The sequence below is a fragment of the Podarcis vaucheri genome (assembly GCF_965113315.1).
Source record: "Podarcis vaucheri genome assembly, chromosome: 16".
In the NCBI taxonomy this organism is placed as follows: domain Eukaryota; kingdom Metazoa; phylum Chordata; class Lepidosauria; order Squamata; family Lacertidae; genus Podarcis; species Podarcis vaucheri.
The window spans coordinates 19,965,195-19,984,219 of record NC_138754.1 but is presented as its reverse complement, the minus strand read 5'-3'; the positions used below and the strand labels follow the sequence as shown (position 1 = coordinate 19,984,219).

The following is a 19,025-nucleotide window of genomic DNA, read 5'->3' as shown; positions in this document are numbered from 1 at the left end:
GCTTGACCATGTTCACTGGAATCTGACATCCCCTAGAACCTAACCCCTGCTAGATCCAATGCCGCTTGCTGGATCCTGAACTGCGAAAGGTGGGATGCGATTTGTCATTCTGCAAATCTGTACCTGGAACTTGCCCCCACTTGGGCTAAAACACACACATCTGGCCAGGAGCTGCCTGGGACAGAAGAAGCATGTAAATGCCAATCCAATTCTGAATTGGCCCATTTGGTATTGAATTTCTCAATATGATGCTCAGCTATATTACAAATCAAGTATTTCTTGAAGAAGCTCATAAATATCAATTCAATTCTAATCAGACTGGAGTGAGTTTGCCCATCATCAGTTGTAGTCAAATGAATTGGCCCCAGCTGGTCAACAATCCCCCACTCCTCTGAGCTGAGAATCTCGGGTGTAAATGTAAATGCAGGTAATTCAATCTGTCTTTCTAAGCCTCGCCTTCAGACGCAGCCAACCCTGTCTGAAAATGGATGACTGTCTGGGGTCTTTCGAGGACACTCAAATGGGTTTGATAGTGTGCTGTTCCTAGAGTTTCTTCTCTAGCTGATGAAAAATGGTTGCCTTACTTCCCATAATCATTTTTCTTAAGGGCCATGCATGCATTTTGCCATGTTGTCTGACTGTAGCGGGACCTCTTGAAACAAGAGTGATGGAAGGAACTGCTCTCATCAGTGTGGAGGAAGGAGGAAGAACCATGATGGGCCAAGATGAATGGCAGGCACCAACAGATTTGCGCTGTCGATGATCTACCTCTGTATAGTGATCAGAGAGGGACAAGAGAGGTCTTGCTGTTTTGAAGGAAATGTAGGGAGCTGCCTTGTTGCAAGCCGAACCATTGGTCCATCTAGCTCAGCATTATCTACACCAGGGATGGGGAACACTTTTCATCCCAAGGACCGCACTGGTGGGCAAGGCCAGGAGCAAAAGGGAGGGCAATAAATGCAAATATTACCTTTGTACAGTAGGCTAGTTCCTATGCACACCCATATACCCCTTTCTATCCTCCATGCAGGAAAGCAAGAAAGATGCTCAGAGTTCAAGTACACATTCCAAAAAAACACTCAAGACAGGTGTGAAGCAAGGCTGCTGGTGGGTGTGGCCTGTGGAGAAGAGGTGTGGCCTGGGAAGAATTCCGTAGGCCAGCTAGAGAGGACTTGAGGGCCACTTTTGGTCCCTAGGCATCAGGTTCCCCATCTCTGATCTAAGTCAGTATTGCCTACTCTAAGGATGGAGGAAATCTGTGTGTGTCTCCTATGCAACAGAGAGGAACATAGGAAACTTATACCAAGTCAGACCACTAATCCATCTAGTTCAGTAGTGTCTACACTGACTGGCAGAAGCTCTCCAAAATTTCAGGCAGGAGTCTCTACGCAATCCTACCTGGAGGAGCTAGGGACTGAACCTGGGACCTTCTGCTTGTGAGGCGGACGTTCTAACCCTGAGCTATGGCATGATGTGCTGTTGATTTTCCTGTGATCCTACAATGCTTATATATCTCTTGTAAACTGAAATGCATCCACTGGTGTCCTCTGCTCAGGTATTTAAAAATGAAACCTTCCCAAACAGATCTGTAGCCTCCTGGGGTCTTGTTTGGTCAATGTGCAGGGGCAAATTAAGAACCTCGCTTTCAGAGATGTGGACGGGCAGCTCTTGTGGTTCAGAGAAAAAGCTCAGGACGTACCTGGCAAGTTGAACTGCTTCTGCTGCCGTGTGCACTGCGGGGAGGGGTGCAGGGGAGAGGGCGGTGTGGCACTGGGCGGCAGAGGCGGAGCTGGTGAGGAGGGCGTGGATGACGTCGTCGAGGATGGGTTGCTGCTGGAATCAGGCTGGTAGGGCACCGGAATGTGGTCCTGCAGGAAGAGGAAGAACAGACCAGTGAGAGTGCAACTGGTGAGTGTCCATGCATAGAGCTCTTGCCACACAAGATGGGATCCTGGACCAATAAGTGAAGTGACTAGTACTAGCTGGCGAGATCTCAGACCACCTTGGACACTGAGCGGGAAAAGTTTCTCAGCAGTGCAGCAAAGCACCAGCTTGAGCTTGGGAACGATCCCATCCCATAGGCAGCCGAGTAAGCATCAAACATTGGGGGTGAGGAGGAGTGGCTGGGGGGAAGAAACAGCCTCCTGTTCCCCACAGAGAAATCACAAGTCAGCTCAAGTTACTCTCCATTGATTATTCCTCATGGGCCATTTAACTTTACGGAGACAACAGAGGGCACTTCAGGGTAAGCAGACAGATGGGATTTTTGTACAATGCTGCACATTCTTATTGCGGCTCTGCAGGGACTGCAGCCCCCCCCCCCCCAGAAATAAGCTTGAGGCTGTCAATGGAGAGCAGCTCCTTGTAACACAGGGAAAGGAAGACACAGGGAACAGGTAGAGCAAGGGTTGGCAACAAGGCGCCCATGGGTGCCAATGTGCCCGCTGGCATCCACTGCCAGAGGTCTCAGTAGACACTCCCTTGAAAATTGGCAATGCACCAAAGACTGTTTGCTGTTTGTGCTCAGCTCAGTACTGACTCACTGAACTCACCTCCTTAAACATGCCTGCATTTCACTGGATGCCTGGATTGAACACCCTTCCTCCCTTCCGTTCTGAGCAGAGGAGACGTTCAAGCAGTTTCTATCTGTGAGCCGCAGCAGCCAGCACTGGGCTTATAGCACATACATGGGCTACTTCTGATTCAAAAGACATGTCATCCACAGCGGAAGCTGGTCCATTAGGGTGAATGGGGCACTGCCCCACCAACCTCGCTCCTGATTCTTCCAATCCCACCTGCCTTCTTAATTACAACCAGTCCAGGGGGTAGCCCTGGCCACAAGCTTCTTCCTCCTTAAGAATGAGTGTTGCCCCTTGTGCAACTCAGTAGGGAGGAGAATTGGGACGAAACTAGAATTAGATGGCCATCATAGATTGCAGCTCTGCTTATTTGCTCTAGCACCACCTACTGTTGGCCTCTCCTGCCTTCTGCCCTACCAAAGGACACCAGTCATTCCTGAAGTATGCATAAAAAGGTAAAGGTAAAGGACCCCTGACAGTTAAGTCCAGTTGCGAACGACTCTGGGGTTGCGGCGCTCATCTCGCTTTACTGGCCAAGGGAGCTGACGTTTGTCTGCAGACAGATTTTCGAGGTCATGTGGCCAGAATGACTAAACTGCTTCTGGAGAACCAGAGCAGCGCATGGAAATGCCATTTACCTTCCTACCGGAGCAGTACCTATTTATCTACTTGCACTGGCGTGCTTTCGAACTGCTAGATTGGCAGGAGCCGGGACTGAGCAACAGGAGCTCACCCCATCACGGGGATTCAAACCACCAACCTTCTGATCGGCAAGCCCTAGGCTCAGTGGTTTAGACCACAGCGCCACCCGTGTCCCATACATACATACATGTACGCATACAGCATCTGAAATGGCAGCTCAAATGACACCTGAATAAATTGGCTTTTCCTCTATTGCTAACCCACACTAGTGAAATCAAGTTACTAATCTGCGGCCGTACAATCGCTTTTACACCATCCCTCTTGCTTGCTCTTTTCTGCTGGGCCTGGGGGAGGGAGCAGGGAGGGCACAGCAGGCAATGAAAAATGTACTTTCTTGTACTCAACTTGTAATGAAAATGCTAATGCCATGAACCTAGATTTGGATGGTGTCTAAAAGATACTAAATTTTGCCTCTCAGATGTTGAACTTTGCTCTTCATTGAGTTCTGAAAAGCAAAGGACCTTGTGGGAGGACATCCACAGAAAATGCCAAACAAAACAGGATTGCACCTGTTGAAATTAATGGATCTCAAATTAGTTGTCTCCATTCATTTCAATAGCTGTGCTCTGAGTGGGGCAAATGTTTGCATATGATTGCTGGTTTAAATTTTCAGATACATTCATTTCTAAAACTTTAACACATTTTAGAAATTAAAGGGAGAATTCGGAATTTAGCCAAAAAGTTGGGTAGGGAGGTGGGATAAAAGCACACTGGCAGAATGCAAATATATGCAAATTAATGATAATGACACCAGGTCCTCACCAAATCACCTTAGGTTATGTCATAAACATATCAATTTAGGCTATATCATAAATGACTGCTTCCCTCCTCACACCTTTCAGAATACATGTTGTATTGTAAGTGTCCAGGGGCAATTTAAAGCGCTGGTGTGACCATATTTAAAGTGCTGCTATTGGTATTGACATATCCACACATAAAAACACACAGATATTGGAGTCCACACTATAGTACAAAATTCCACTCCTCCAGTCGTAGCCAGCTGTCTTCAATTTGCTCTTGTTTCTATACAAATAAATAGTCATTTATCTGGGGTTTACAACTCAATAATAGGACCAAAATATATCCATTGCACTGACATGAAAAATCATGCTCATGGCAAAGTTTTGTCTCTTCTGTCTGACCATCTTACCTTAAAGCAGAGTGAAAACTTTGATTCAGAGAAATTAAACTCTTGAGCTCCCCCAAAGGCTTCCCTCTTCCTTCAAGAGTTAACACAGAGATGTAGGCAGTTGTGTTTATAACAGAGCTCTGTCCGTGTTGCCCACTCTGTTGTCTAGGTAAGGTAAAGGTACCCCTGCCCAAACGGGCCAGTCTTGCCAGACTCTGGGGTTTGTGCGCCCATCTCACATTTATTGGCCGGGGGCCAGCGCTGTCCGGAGACACTTCCGGGTCACGTGGCCAGCGTGACAACGCTGCTCTGGCGAGCCAGAGCCACACACGGAACGCCGTTTACCTTCCCGCTGGTAAGCGGTACCTATTTATCTACTTGCCCCCGGGGGTGCTTTCGAACTGCTAGGTTGGCAGGCGCTGGGACCGAGCAGCGGGAGCGCACCCCGCCGCGGGGATTCGAACCGCCGACCTTTCGATCGGCAAGCCCTAGGCGCTGAGGCTTTAGCCCACAGCGCCACCCGCGTCCCATACTCTGTTGTCTACACTAGTCCAAATATTGCTGGACTAAAACTTCCAATATACCCAGCCAGTCTGGGTCAAAGATGCTATAGTGACTGGAATCTAGCTACATCTGGAGGGTCACAGGTTTCCCTTCTCTGATTTAGAATTTTTGGAGAACATCAGCAAGTTTGATGATGGGGTGATGTGGAGTAGTGTAGTGGCAAAATCACAGCCACACCCTCCCTCAGCCACACCCCCTTATAAGATTATGCAATAATCTCATAATTCTGCAGGGGGGAAATTAGGGGTGCCTTGCAACGATCAGCGCAGCTCTCCATGTGTTGCCTTTCAGTTGGGTCTACTATTTTCTGTGCAAGCAAATGGGCAAATGATTTGGAGTGCTCCAAAATCTTCTTTCCAAGTGACCTAAGCTGTGTCATCCTTGAAGTTCCACTATACATAACAAAACTTGCACACCATTCTTTTGAAGCTAAAGCACCTTATGTTTTGGGTTTTCCACAACGCTTAGCTTTGAAGTAGGGAGAGCAACTCCTCTGTGTCCTTCCCTGGAAGGACCCTAGGAGCCAACCTTCCGTAGCTGACTAGCACGAAGGGTGAGAAGTCTTCATCTGAATGGTTTAAAATGCTGAGTGTGCAGCTCTAAGTTGCTGGAGACAAGGACCTTGTTCCAGAAATAGGACAGGTCTTCAGCTCCCATGTACCACTATATTTCTGGCTATCTGTTAAAGCTGGGGTGGGATGTCACCTACCCAGTCAGACTATTTGTTAATGAAGCCCAGTCTGCCTCCCCTGGCTGGCAGCAGCTCTCCAAGGTCTTAGGAGCGCCCACTGCAATGCAACATTATTCGTTCATCTCTCGGCTTGACAGCTTCTGCTGCTGTTGAACCAGCTTGCTGCTTAAAAACGCCTGTCCCAACCTCACCCACCCCCTTCCAAAACAGGTTTCTACTTAGCGTTGACCAGATTTGCTGAAATGTATACCAGCCCCTTTGAGATTTGAATTGGCAGATATGCCTGGAAACCCAAGGAGCCATCTGCAAAGTTCTGGCCCAGCAGATGGCTGAACAGACCAGCAAGTAAACTGGGGGATGCTATTTTTCAAAGCAGAAAAAAACCCTGTGCCAATTTCCTCCCCTCCCCACCACAATTCATTTTCATTACAGAGCACTTGTTTCCATGGCAAGCAAGGAAGGGTCTCCCCCCCCCCCCATTTCTCCAGCAGTTCCACTGATGGAAACATAGAAACATAGTTTTATACTGAGACTGACCATTGGGTCCATCTGGCTTAGTATTGTCTACACTGACTGGCAGTGGCTCTGGCTCTGCCTATCATTGGCTCTGGAGCCACCTACTGTCAGTGTCCCAGTTCCCCCCCACCCCCAATCCCAATGGGCACCAGCCACTTCTGACCTTCAGCATACAAAGCTCTGTGCTCTACCATGGAGCTGTTGACTCCCTGGGGCTTCCAGTATGACTGGCTTGCAGTCACTCCAGTCCCACCAAAGCAACTCTGCAACATCTCACCTTGTTGATTTTGTTGGTTTTGGGAAGCGTCTGGCTGACATGCAGGTCCGAGTATCTGGGAGGCTTCCTCAGTGGGTTGTTAATATCACATGGCACAGATTCTGTCCGGACTAACCTTGCTGGATCAAAAAGAGAGAGAGAGACAGAGAGAGAGGAGAGAGGGGGGAGAGATGGGGTGGGGTGGGGTGGGGTGGAGGGGATGGAGAGAAAAATAGAGAAAGAGAAAGATCAAGGTTTTAATTTTGCACTTAATCCACATATCTAAAGAGCAGCTTCCTTTGAAGCTCCTAGAGCTTATGAGTTCAAACCCAAATGAGAAGCTAAACTTCCCCTGTGCCTAACTACTCATATGAGGGGTAGAGAAAGCTCCAGCCCTCCAGGTGTGGTTGGACTCCAGCTCCCATCATTCCATTAGCCATGCTGGCTGGGGCTGATCAGAGCTGGCCCATCCCCTTCTTTTGACTTAGGCCACATTCACAGCATACATCTAAAGCACTTTAAACAGTCGTGGCTTCCCCCCTCCCCAAAGAATCCTGAGGGCTGTTGCTTGTTAAGGGTGCTGAGAGGTGTTAGGGCACCTCCCAGAGCTACAATTCCCAGAGTTCCCTGGAAAAAGTGATTGCTAAACTACTCCGGAGCGTCTTCCCCTTATCACGAGAAACCTCAGAGGCCCACAGCACTCGCTTACTTTGTGGGGCTCCTGGTAGGTCCCTAGCTCCAAGGAAGGGCAGGGCCCTTATCACAGATATATATTTTTGGCTCTTGAAGGAGCTGCAAGTTATAGCCAGTATTCATCACCCTGCCCTCCTCCCCTTTGTGTAGCTTAACTTTCTTCTGATCCCTCTAGCTTCTTCTCTGTTCTTTAGCCTTGTCTGAACAAGATTCCCTCCTGTACTTGCATTCCTTTTTATCCATCACAGAATCATGGAATCACGACTGTATAAGTTGGAACTGTAAAGAATTTTAGAGTTTGAAGGGACCATATGGGTCATCTTGCCCAACCCCCTGCAATGCAGGAATCCTTTGCCCAACATGGGGCTCGAACCCACAACCCTGAAATTAAGAGCCTCATGCTCTAACGACTGAGCTATCGCTCCTGTCTCGCTCCCAGCCAACAATCAACCCTGTTGCTCTGGATGGCTGTATTTTGTGCCTCCCTTGCCCTTCACTTCTGCACTCCCCTTCCTGCCCAACTTGTGCTTGAAGTCGGGTCAGCTGGCTTTGCTTGACCCTCTCCCTTGCCAGCCGGTTTCACTTTGCACATCGGTCCGCATCCTCTTTTAGAGAAAGAGAAGCACTCTGGATCATATCCATTGTACATGTACACTCTGGAGCTTTGCCTCCTAGCCTGTGTTTCTTTTGCCCTTTACCAACGTGGAACCAAATTCCCTCCACCATTTGGTTGCCACACACTGAGACATGCGATTTCCTTTCTTTGCAACATTTTACAAGCTGTTATGACCTTCGTCATCACAAATCAATTTCTGCGCCACCGGCTCAATGGGCTGCCCTTTCCAGATGGTTAATTAATATGTCAAATGCTCAAGTTACCCAATACGGGCTGCTGGAGCACTGCAGCCTCCATTGTGAAGTTTGACCGCTGAGTGCCAAATATTTTTTCTCCGTCTTTCCAGCCAGTCACAGATCCGTGCTGGGACCTGGCTTCTTATCCCTTGCACTGCTGGTTATACAGGGGCTATTTGTAAGCAATGCTCAAGCCTGGCTAAATCTCTTCCCACCATCACTTTAAGCTTATTGTAATTACTTCCAAATGTCTCATTCATTCTACCCATCCCTTGAGTGTCACAATACAGTGGTATCTCTGGTTAAGAACTTAATTCGTTCCGGAGGTCCGTTCTTAACCTGAAACTGTTCTTAACCTGAGGTACCACTTTAGCTAATGGGGCCTCCCGCTGCCACTGCGCAATTTCTGTTCTCATCCTGAAGCAAAGTTCTTAACCCAAGGTACTATTTCTGGGTTAGCCGAGTCTGTAACCTGAAGCGTCTGTAACCCGAGGTACCACTGTACCAGGTTCCTTATCCCCTGTAGCCCCTCATCGTTTTATGTTCCTTTGCTCTAATTCCTGTTCCATCAAATATATTCCCACCTAAGCAGTGGTTCCCTCACCCAACCAAGAAGTGGTATAATCACTTCCTGTTCAAACCAGGCCTTTGTCTGAACAACAAGAGTATTCATTCAGTGCTCCATGGTTAGAGATGTCTGAGAATTCCTACAGGAACAGTACAGTATAAGAGAAATGGGTGGTGCTCATTTTTTTTTTTTTTTTTTGTTTGTCCCATGTCTGAACAGAAATTTATCCAGTGGGCATGATTAGTATTCACTGTTGTTACTTTCAGTCTGCTAATGATATGTAATTATTTTATTGATTGATTGATTGATTGATTGATTGATGGATTGAATTTATATCCCACCCTCCCTCCCCAAAGAGCCCAGGGTGGCAAGCAAATGTACAATTTAAAACAAAGAAGAATGCAAAAACATTCCTAGACAGATCAAAACATTCTAAAAACAATTACAATTAAGAACATCTAAAATCAGTTACAGTTATCAGTTTAATCTTTTTTTTAAAGAAAAAATCTTCCATCCAATGATCTTATGGATGCCAGGAACAGTATTCTTCCACCAACAAATGTCTGGGTAAACAGGAACATTCTCAAATTCCACCTGAAAGTTAGTAACAATGAAACAGGAACAACTCAAAAGGGAGGGCATTCCACAACTGGAGAACCACCACTGAAAAGACTCTGTCATATAACAGCAGTCCTGAAAGACCTACATTGATTCCCAGTACGTTTCCGAGCACAATTCAAAGTGTTGGTGCTGACCTTTAAAGCCCTAAACGGTCTCAGCCCAGTATACCTGAAGGAGCATCTCCACCCCCATTGTTCAGCCCAGACACTGAGGTCCAGCTCCGAGGGCCTTCTAGTTGTTCCCTCACAGCGAGGTTACAGGGAAGCAGGCAGAGGGCCTTCTCAGTAGTGGCACCTGCCCTGTGGAACACCCTTCCATCAGATATCAAGGAAATAAACAACTTTCTGACTTTTAGAAGACATCTGAAGGCAGCCCTGCTTAGGGAAGTTTTTAATGTTTGATGTTTTATTGTGTTTTAATATTCTGTTGGGAGCCGCCCAGAGTGGCTGGGGAAACCCAGCCAGATGGGCGGAGTATACATATATTATTATTATTATTATTATTATTATTATTATTATTATTATTATTATTATTATTATTACTACTACTACTACTACTATTATTAGTGCCAACTGGGTAACCCCCAGTGATAGCATTATGAAGGCCTTATCTACCCATCATAGGATCTTTATGACTCACCCCCCCCACTGCATTGTGCTTCCTTTGCATCAAAATGAACAGTGTGGAATAACATAATTACATTTTTTATTTTAAAAAATCAGCCCAGCAGTCAGCGAGACAAATAATGTCATTTTCGTTGGGTCAAATGGTAACAAAATGGAAATAGTGCTGCATGCAGCAACTATGGGTCAGGATGGAAAGTTATGCCTTCTTCTATCCCTTTCTGTGACTTACAGTGGGATTTAGGGAGCTATTGTGAACCCCAGATTCTGAATATTGCTAATAATTAATTTGCCATTGATAACCTAAATAATTACAGCCAACGCCTTTCCTTTTCCTGGATGTCTACACCAAAGAGTTCACCTGACTCTTCTCCGCCTTTTCGTTTCCCGATGCAGAAGCCTTACAATTAGGCACAAATAAGTAACTCATTAAAAGCATTTAGCAAAAAAAATCAAGTATTCTCCCAGTGCAGGTGTATTTAGCAAGCATCAAGCAGCAGGAGCCTCATTAGAGCTAAATGAAATGCACATTTCTGATTCTGGATTTCCAAATGGTCCCCCTCCAGGTAATCACTTTGGCATGGGGAACGCTTTAATGAAAAGGCAAAGCCATCTTCCGGCAAGAAAGGCTTCCTCCTGGGGCCTGGGAGGCCTCCTCTTCATATGCATGAAGTGGTCTCCTACAGCTAAGGGAGCTTTTTGCATGAAGCCGTGCTCATGTCAGCCTCCATCCGCCTGCACTGCTTCTCCGTGTGGTGGGAGGCAGGGATGGTCCAAACCAATCTGGTTCACAATCCCCAGAACAATGCACTAAAGGTCATAGCTCAAGGGCAGGGGGGTCTACTTTGAATGCCAAAGGTTGCTGGTTCAGATCCTGGTATCTCCCAGTAGGGATGGGAAAGGTTCTTGCTTGAGACCCTGGAAAGCCACTGCCAGTTAGTGCATACCCTCCGACATTTCTCTGATGAAAATAGGGACATCCTATTCCATTGTTGTTGTTGTTGTTGTTGTCGTTGTTGTTGTTGTTATACCACAGCCATCTGACTAGGTTGCCCCAGCCACTCTGGGTGACTTCCAACACATATAAAGCATAATAAAACATTAAGTAAAGGTAAAGGGATCCCTGACCACTAGGTCCAGTCGTGACCAACTCTGGGGTTGCGGCGTTCATCTTGCTTTATTGGCCAAGGGAGCTGGAGTACAGCTTCCAGGTCATGTGGCCAGCATGACTAAGCCGCTTCTGGCGAACCAGAGCAGCGCACGCAAACGCCATTTACCTTCCCGCCGCAGCGGTACCTATTTATCTACTTGAACTTTGATGTGCTTTTGAAATGCTAGGTTGGTAGGAGCAGGGACCGAGCAATGGGAGCTCACTCCATTGTGGGGATTTGAACCGCCAACCTTCTGATCGACAAGCCCTAGGCTCTGTGGTTTAACCCACAGCGCCACCTGTGTCCCAATAAAACATTAGCATTTTTTTAAAAAAAACCTCCTAATACAGTCGTACCACGGATCCCGAATGCCTTGGTACTCGGACGTTTTGGCTCCTGAACAATGCAAACCCAGAAGTGAGTGTTCCAGTTTGCAAACGTTCTTTGGAACCCAAATGTCTGACGGTGGTTCTGCGGCTTCTGATTGGCTGCAGGAGCTTCCTGCTGTCAATCGGAAGATGCACTTTGGTTTCCGGACGTTTTGGAAGTCAAACAGACTTCCAGAACGGATTCCGTTTGACTTCCAAGGTACAACTGTACAGGGCTGCCTGCATATGTCTTCTAAAGGTTGTATAGTTTCTGATCTCCTTGGCTCGGGGATTGCATAACTGCATGGCCTGCAACATCTCTCCGATTAAAATAGGGACGTCCTAAGGAAAAGTGGGGCATTCTGGGATCAAATCAGAAACCGGGATGGCTTCTGTAAATCCAAGACTGCACCCTAGAAAACAGGGATACTTGGAAGGTCTGTAGTGGTGACCATACTAAGCTAGACGGCCCAGTGGCCTGACTCAGTATAATGACAGGCTGTGGCTCAGTGGTGGACCATCTGCTTTGCACTAGGTTCAATCCCCAGTGTCTCCAGGTAGGGCCGGGAAACACCTCTGCTTGAAATCCTAGGAAATCTGCTGCCTGTGGTCTGTGTAGAAAATACTGAGCTAGATGGACCCAGTATTAGGCGGCTTCCTGCATCCCTACATGAGCAAATGAAATAACAGTTGAAAGAAAGAAAGAAAGAAAGAAAGAAAGAAAGAAAGAAAGAAAGAAAGAAAGAAAGAAAGAAAGAAAGAAAGAAAGAAAATGGGAAGGAAAGGGTTAAAAGATCCAGGGCCCGGACTCAGGACCCTCATCGTGTCCCCCTGCCATGATCACTGCAGGCAAGAAAAGAGGAAGGAGCGAAGCAAAGGAGAAGAGCAGGCCTGGGAGTGCCCAGAGGAGATATGTACCTGGCTCGGCGTTTGAAGAAGAAAGAAAGAAAGAGCTACGAAAGGCAACTGTCTTGCTCTGTCCTGGGCTACAAATCAGGCGGAAGATCTCAGAGACACGGCGGTAGCTGCCCTTACCTCCACGGTGGATAATCAGCAGGTGACATGGCGGGGCCTCTTTGGTACATTTGTTGTGGCACTTTAGCCTAAGAGACAGGAGAGACAAGAGCACTTTGAGAACCGCAGTTTGGACTAGGAAGGGCTGTAGCTCAGTGGTCAGAGTCAAGGTCCCAGGTTCAATCCTGGCTGGCATCACCAGGTATAATAATAATATTATTATAATAATACCTGAAGGAGCATCTCCACCCCCATCGTTCAGCCCAGACACTGAGGTCCAGCTCTGAGGGCCTTCTGGCAATGCCCTCATTGCAAGAAATGAAGTTATAGGGAAGAAACAGAGGGCCTCCTCGGTAGTGGCACCTCTCCTGTGGAACTCCCTCCCATCAGATGTCAAAGAAATAAAGAACTACACAACTTTTAGAAGGCATCCGCGTATCTGTAAGTTTTTAATGTTTGATGTTTTATTATGTTTTTATTAATAAATGTGACTGGATTGCTCCAGCCACTCTGGGCAGCTTCCAACAGAATATAAAAAACACACAACAAAACATCTGACATTAAAAACTTCCCAGTTACAGGGCTGCCTTCAGATGTCTATGGAAAGTCATATAATTGTTTAAGTCTTTAACTATTTGACATTTGATGGAAGGGCGTTCCACAGGGCAGGCTCCACCAGGGACGCGGACTTATAAAAAATATTGGGGGGGGGGGCGGGAAAGCTCATGAATAATAAATAAGCTCATGAATATGCAAATAAAGTGGCGCCGCCTCCTCGTGAGCGAATAGGGGAGAACGTGCTGCGCCTATTAATCAGCTCCGGAACAGCTGATATGCGGGAAACGTGGGGCTAGCCGGAGAAGAGAGGGCGAGCCCCCTCCGCTCCGGCCCTAAACCGCTGAAACCGCCAGGAGGAAGGAAATTCCCCCCGGCAGTGCCTTGGCAGTGGCGGTGGTGCTGCGAAGCAGCGAGGCAGGAGCCCCCGCCCCCGGGGATTCCCTAATCTCGCGGGGGACGGCCGGGGCTCTCCGGCTAGGGCGCGCGGCTGGCTGGCTGGCTGGCGAGGGAGCAGGTGGGGAGGAGGCGGGGGACGGCGGCGGCGCTCTGCTGGAAGGGCGCCTGAGATTATTGCGGGGGCTGAGCCCCCCAAAAAAATTTTTTGAGGGGGCTCGAGCCCCCTCAGGCCCCATGGAGTCGGCGCCTATGGGCTCCACTACCGACAAGGCCCTCTGCCTGGTTCCCTCTAATTTCACTTCTCACAGTGAGGGAACTGCCAGAAGGCCCTCAGAACTGGGCCTCAGTGTCCAGGCTGAAAACGTCCCCGTCTAAAACCTGGAGAGCTGTTATCAAGCCATGTAGACAACAGTGATTTGGACCAATAGATCTGAGTGAGTATGAGGCAGCCTCCTCGGTCTTTTCTATGGTGTCTCAAAGACAGCTCTAACCATTCTGCATAAGTACCTCCATGCCCCACCTGATCAAAGGGTCGGCTGACTCTGCCTAAATTATTTCTCTCTCTCTCTCTTTAACTATTTGAAAGCTGGAAGGAAGCCAGTAATCAGCTACTTATTCCCCGAGCAGTGCTTGGACCTTTGGGGCAATAAAGATATTATATATACAGTATATTATATACAGGCGCCCATTGCATCATCATTGTTCTTATTAGCCGGTACAGTAGTACCTCAGGTTAAGTACTTAATTCGTTCCAGAGGTCCATACTTAACCTGAAACTGTTCTTAACCTGTAGCACACTTTAGCTAATGGGGCCTCCTGCTGCCACCGTGCTGCCGGAGCACGATTTCTGTTCTCATCCTGAAGCAAAGTTCTTAACCTGAAGCACTATTTCTGGGTTAGCGGAATCTGTAACCTGAAGCGTATGTACCCCGAGGTACCACTGTATGGTATAGTAGTTAGACTGTTGGGTTTGAAATCCCCACTTGGGGGACCTTGGCCCAATTGCTAACTCTCTACCTAACCTACCTCTCAGGGTTGTTGTGAAGGTAAAATGGAGGGGAAGAACCATGCACACAACCTTGAACTATCATTTGGAACTGCAGTGGCCCTTTGTCTACTCAGACTGTATGTGTGAGAGCAACCTGATAGGCATGCTAATGTAGGGTTGCTGCGAGGATGAAATGTGGAGGCAGGAAACCACTTATCTTGGAGGGAAAGTAGGATACAAAATGCTGCAATAAAAAAGAGGCAGATTTCCTTCAGTCAGTCCCCTGTTGGTATCAAGAAGGCTGGCATGTAGCCTACATGGAAAACCTTGCACACAAACTCAGGGTCCGTCATGGCATTTCTAAGCCAAGCAAACTCATTAAGAACTACTTTACTTTTATTACACATGTATGCATCAAGGAATATGTTAATCCTCCGGCTCAATAGGCTTCAATTTGGAATTCATAATTGCTATTTAATGTCTCATCTTTATTTGTACTTTTGAACTATTATTTAGATGACTGGGATCTTTTGTTTCATTGCTGCAGTTATTTTCCTCATTTCTTGGATCACTTGGACGTGTTACGGAGGGGAAGGGAGCTGGAGTGGGCTCTTTTCTATGTTCTCACAGTTGTGTATTTTGCCTGCCATGAAAAACAATAATAATTACTTATATTTGAAAGATGGAGGGAGCGGGAGAGACGTACTTGCAGTTTTTACATTTCAGTCCAAACAACATTCCTTTCCCACAGACAGTGCATGTCTGAGACATCCAATACTTGGTGGAAAACCTGTGCAGAGAGCGAAAAAGAAAAAGAGAAAGGTTGACCTTTGTTAAGTCTTAAGCAAAAGCTCCTTCTCAGAACAGTGAAATGTGTTATTTTTAATAAACCTGATTGTGCTCTGCTCTCCCTAGTCACCAAGACCAGCAGCACCAGAATTGCTTATTGATTCTGGTTTAGGAAGCCGATGCGAATCAATTCTGCTTGCAGCATGTGCCGCTCTATCCTTGAGTGGGAGTTTTGAGCGTGAGGAAGCACATCACAATTGTTAATTTCAGTCAGCTAATCAGGGTCCGTATTTGCTCATTAGAAACCCAGGGAGGTAAAACAAAACCGGTGATCTTAAAAAAAGAGAGCATGGATTCAAGATTTTATTGGAAATGAATCAGGACCTCAGCATGCCCTACGAGCGGGGAAACACCTTAAAAATGCCTTCGCTGCTCCAGGGCATGTCTAGTGAAGCTGTTCAGGTGGTTGAACCCGCATCCCACTGTGTTCTTTTCCTTCCTGCCTGTTACTGGTCCATCTTATTCCCATTTCTTCCAAGAGAGTAGGGGGTGGGGTGGGGGTGGCTACTGGCATAGCATTTACTCAAGGTCAGGAGGTCATAGATAAAGCACAGTGGTTTTATCGACAGAAGCTGGAGCCTTATCTAAGTGATATCAGAAATTGAAATAGTGCTTAGAAGGGGCTTTATTGAGACTGGGCATTGACACACACACACCAGCACCGGCCTTTTGCTTATCAGCACTCTGCTTCCAAGATTATAATGCAGCAAATTAAACAGCCCAAGCAGACTCCAGAGAAAGGTTTCTCTTCAGACTACTCATGCTGTTGAGTGGCTCTGTCCCTCAGATAGGATGAGGTGGGCAAAAGTGTGGGTAAGGGTTGGGCAAACTTCGGGGCTCAAGGCAGCCTTGGTGTAATTTCCAAAGCACCCTATTGGGATCAGTTTAGACCTCTGGTAAGAGTGATCTGACTCTCTGCTGGGCAGAGACAAAAAGGGAGAAGGAGAAAGATGGGGGTGGCAGTGGGCCTTTTTTCCGACGGAACTCTCCGGAACTCCGTTCCAGCTCCTCTCAGGCATTCATCCTGAGTTCCAGCACCTCTTTTTCTAGAAAAATAGCAGTAGGTGTCAAAAAGAGGGGGAGAAAAAAAGGGGTGTCAGAGAGAGAGAGGTGTCAGAAAGAAAAAGGAGTGTTGAAAAGAGAGGGAGCGAGGGAGGAAAGAAGAGATATCTGAGAGAAGCAGGAGTCAGAAAGTGAGAGAAGAAGGATGTCCTCATCTGCTTTTGACTCTGGTCTCTGCCCCACCCAAAGCTGGCATGCCGCCCCCCAACAGATGACCCAGCCCAACAGAATGCAGCCCTTGACAGGAGGGTGGGGAGTTACCTGGCCTGACCTGGGTTTAAAGTGATTCAGCTGAAGAAGACTGTCAGGTTGCCAAAGCCAGTAACTGGGAGAAATAACCACAATGCATTTTCTGGTTTCTTAGGGAGGGGGCTTGCCCAGTGGTGCTGCAGCCATTGCTTATCCGTTCCTTCATTTGAGAGTTTACAGTTGGTATGTAAACAGTCTGGCCTGGTCAGCTGATGCCTCACCAGTGAGCAGTAAATGGGCGAGAGACGGTCTCAGAGGAATCTCTGTGTTTTTCAAATGAGGTATCCAGCAGAGTCCATTTTCAGCAATCAAGGATGCTTCATAATTATAATGGATTTAAGAGGAATACAATATTTCTGTTGCGGGGAGAGAAATGGCATTACACTTTGGGGGGTCCAACTCCCCTCACAGCAGGAGCCAGCAGCTCTTGGCTCTCGAGAGACCACTGCTAGCTAGTCCTGCCATTTTGCTCTCAGCCAGAAGAAGTCAGATTCCTATGGAGGGGGACAGTACAGCTTGCTCCCACCCCACCAGGTCTTGGGACTGTATTTCCATCCAGATTGAAGACACAGACAACATCTCCTCCTCCATCTTCCCAGTGGAGTTTAATGGGGTTACAAGGGCCTGTCAGTGCCACCTACTGACTGGAGGTCAGATGCTACCATAGAGTCTCTAAGGTTCCAAAACTAAAATTTGCGCCACCTACTGTCAGACTCCCTGTCCAAACAGGGAAAGCAGATATTGGGATGGGTTTGAGGGGGTCCTTGGCACAGCGCCCTTCCATTTGCCGTGGAGTGATGCCATGCCGTGGGCATTGTGGGAAATTAAAATGGCAGCACAGAAATGCAGCCACACATTTTCCTCCCCCCAGAATTCTATGGTGATAGGAACATAGGAAGGAATATAGGAAGCTGCCTTGGGTCACATTCGTACATACAGTGGTACCTCTGGTTACAAACGTAAATCGTTCCGGAGGTCCATTCTTAACCTGAAACCGTTCTTAACCTGAGGTACCACTTTAGCTAATGGGGCCTCCTGCTGCCGCTGCGCTGCCAGCGCACGATTTCTGTTCTCATCCTGAGGTAAAGTTCTTAACCAGAGGTACTACTTCCGGGTTAGCGGAGTCTGTAACCCGAAGTGTTTGTAACCCGAGGTACCACTGTACATTTAAATCACTATGATACCACTTTAAACAGTCATGACTTCCCCCAAAGAATCCTGGGAAACTGATGGCTGCTTTTTTTAAAAGATATTTACTAAAAGTTTTTAAGAGAAACTGATGGTTGCTCATTCCTTACTCACTGGTAACCATTTGCACTAGACCCTCAACAGAGTAGGCAATAATTTTCCCTTACCTGAAACCATAACCCTCCTGAGGTAAACTGTTTCTCAGTCATAACATTTAAAAAGAAAGAAAGAAAAGAAAGAAAGAAAAAGACATATCTGAGTTTTTTCAATCACCTCATACCTGTGTTTGATTGAGTTTCCAAGATCCCGTCGAGGAATTTGTGGGGACCAGCGAGGTACTGAGAGTGTATCTGAAAGATAGAAATTAGAGGGGGAAAGAGTTGATCCCAGGCGGTCAGATTCAAAATTATTTCTGTCACAATAATCTGGCTTATTACATATCAGGGATGCCATTATGAATTCTGAAAAACAAAAACAAAAATAGCCTTCTAAACAAATCTCAGCATCTTGGCATGACATGTGGGATACTGTGCTGTTGTCGTACTGTGTGGAGTATAGCCAGGAATGCCCTTTTCTGGGTACTCCATTCCATCTCTCTTCATCCCCACTCTCTCATTCCGCACTCCAGGATTCCATGGCCACTAAGTATGCTGTTTGCAAGGCCATCCCAATACATTTTGGCACCTGAGGCGAACCTCCTCCCTGCCAGGGAAGATGGAGTGAATGAAGAACAAGGGGTGCGAGGAGACAAGCAGCACCTCCTATTCACCAAGACACCACTGAAGAGGCGGCATTGAGGGGACAGATCCAGCCTCCAAAGAGTGCGCTGCAGCTGTTAACCACCCTGCAGCAGAAGTAGTGAGTGATGCATTCCTTGGAGGCTGGTGCTGCTGCCCCTCTGGATCCTGCTTCCTGAGGCAGTCGCCTCACTTTGCCTCATCCATGGGCAGGGTTGGATTTAGGTCTGATGAGGCCCTAAGCTACGGAAGGTAATGGGGCCCTTTATATGTCCAGCTGTCCTTTGCCAACAACAAATTTTGTGTTGAATATATGCTATATGGGGTGGCGCTGTGGGTTAAACCACAGAGCCTAGGACTTGCTGATCAGAAGGTCAGCGGTTCGAATCCCCGCGACGGGGTGAGCTCCCGTTGCTTGGTCCCTGCTCCTGCCAACCCAGCAGTTCGAAAGCACCTCAAAGTGCATGTAGATAAATAGGTACCGCTCCGGCAGGAAGATAAACGGCGTTTCCGTGTGCTGCTCTGGTTCGCCAGAAGCGGCTTAGTCATGCTGGCCACATGTCCCAGAAGCTGTATGCCGGCTCCCTTGGCCAATAAAGCGAGATGAGCACCGCAACCCCAGAGTCGGCCACAACTGGACCTAATGGTCAGGGCTCCCTTTACCTTTACAC

At 47.4% G+C, this 19,025-nt stretch overlaps 1 protein-coding gene across 1 annotated transcript in view; it reads right to left on the bottom strand.

Annotated features, from left to right (window-relative positions):
* KSR2 (kinase suppressor of ras 2) overlaps positions 1–19,025 on the bottom strand; it is a gene marked incomplete at its 3' end in the record, with an annotated part of 188,748 nt that overhangs the window by 59,360 nt on the left and 110,363 nt on the right. Inside the window, exons 6-10 of the mRNA XM_082202891.1 lie at positions 17,898–17,967; positions 14,976–15,059; positions 12,349–12,416; positions 6,459–6,577; positions 1,700–1,868 (exon numbers count right to left, since the gene is read on the bottom strand). Coding sequence (XP_082059017.1) covers positions 1,700–1,868; positions 6,459–6,577; positions 12,349–12,416; positions 14,976–15,059; positions 17,898–17,967 — 510 coding nt within the window. The remainder of the gene's footprint in view (positions 1–1,699; positions 1,869–6,458; positions 6,578–12,348; positions 12,417–14,975; positions 15,060–17,897; positions 17,968–19,025) is intronic.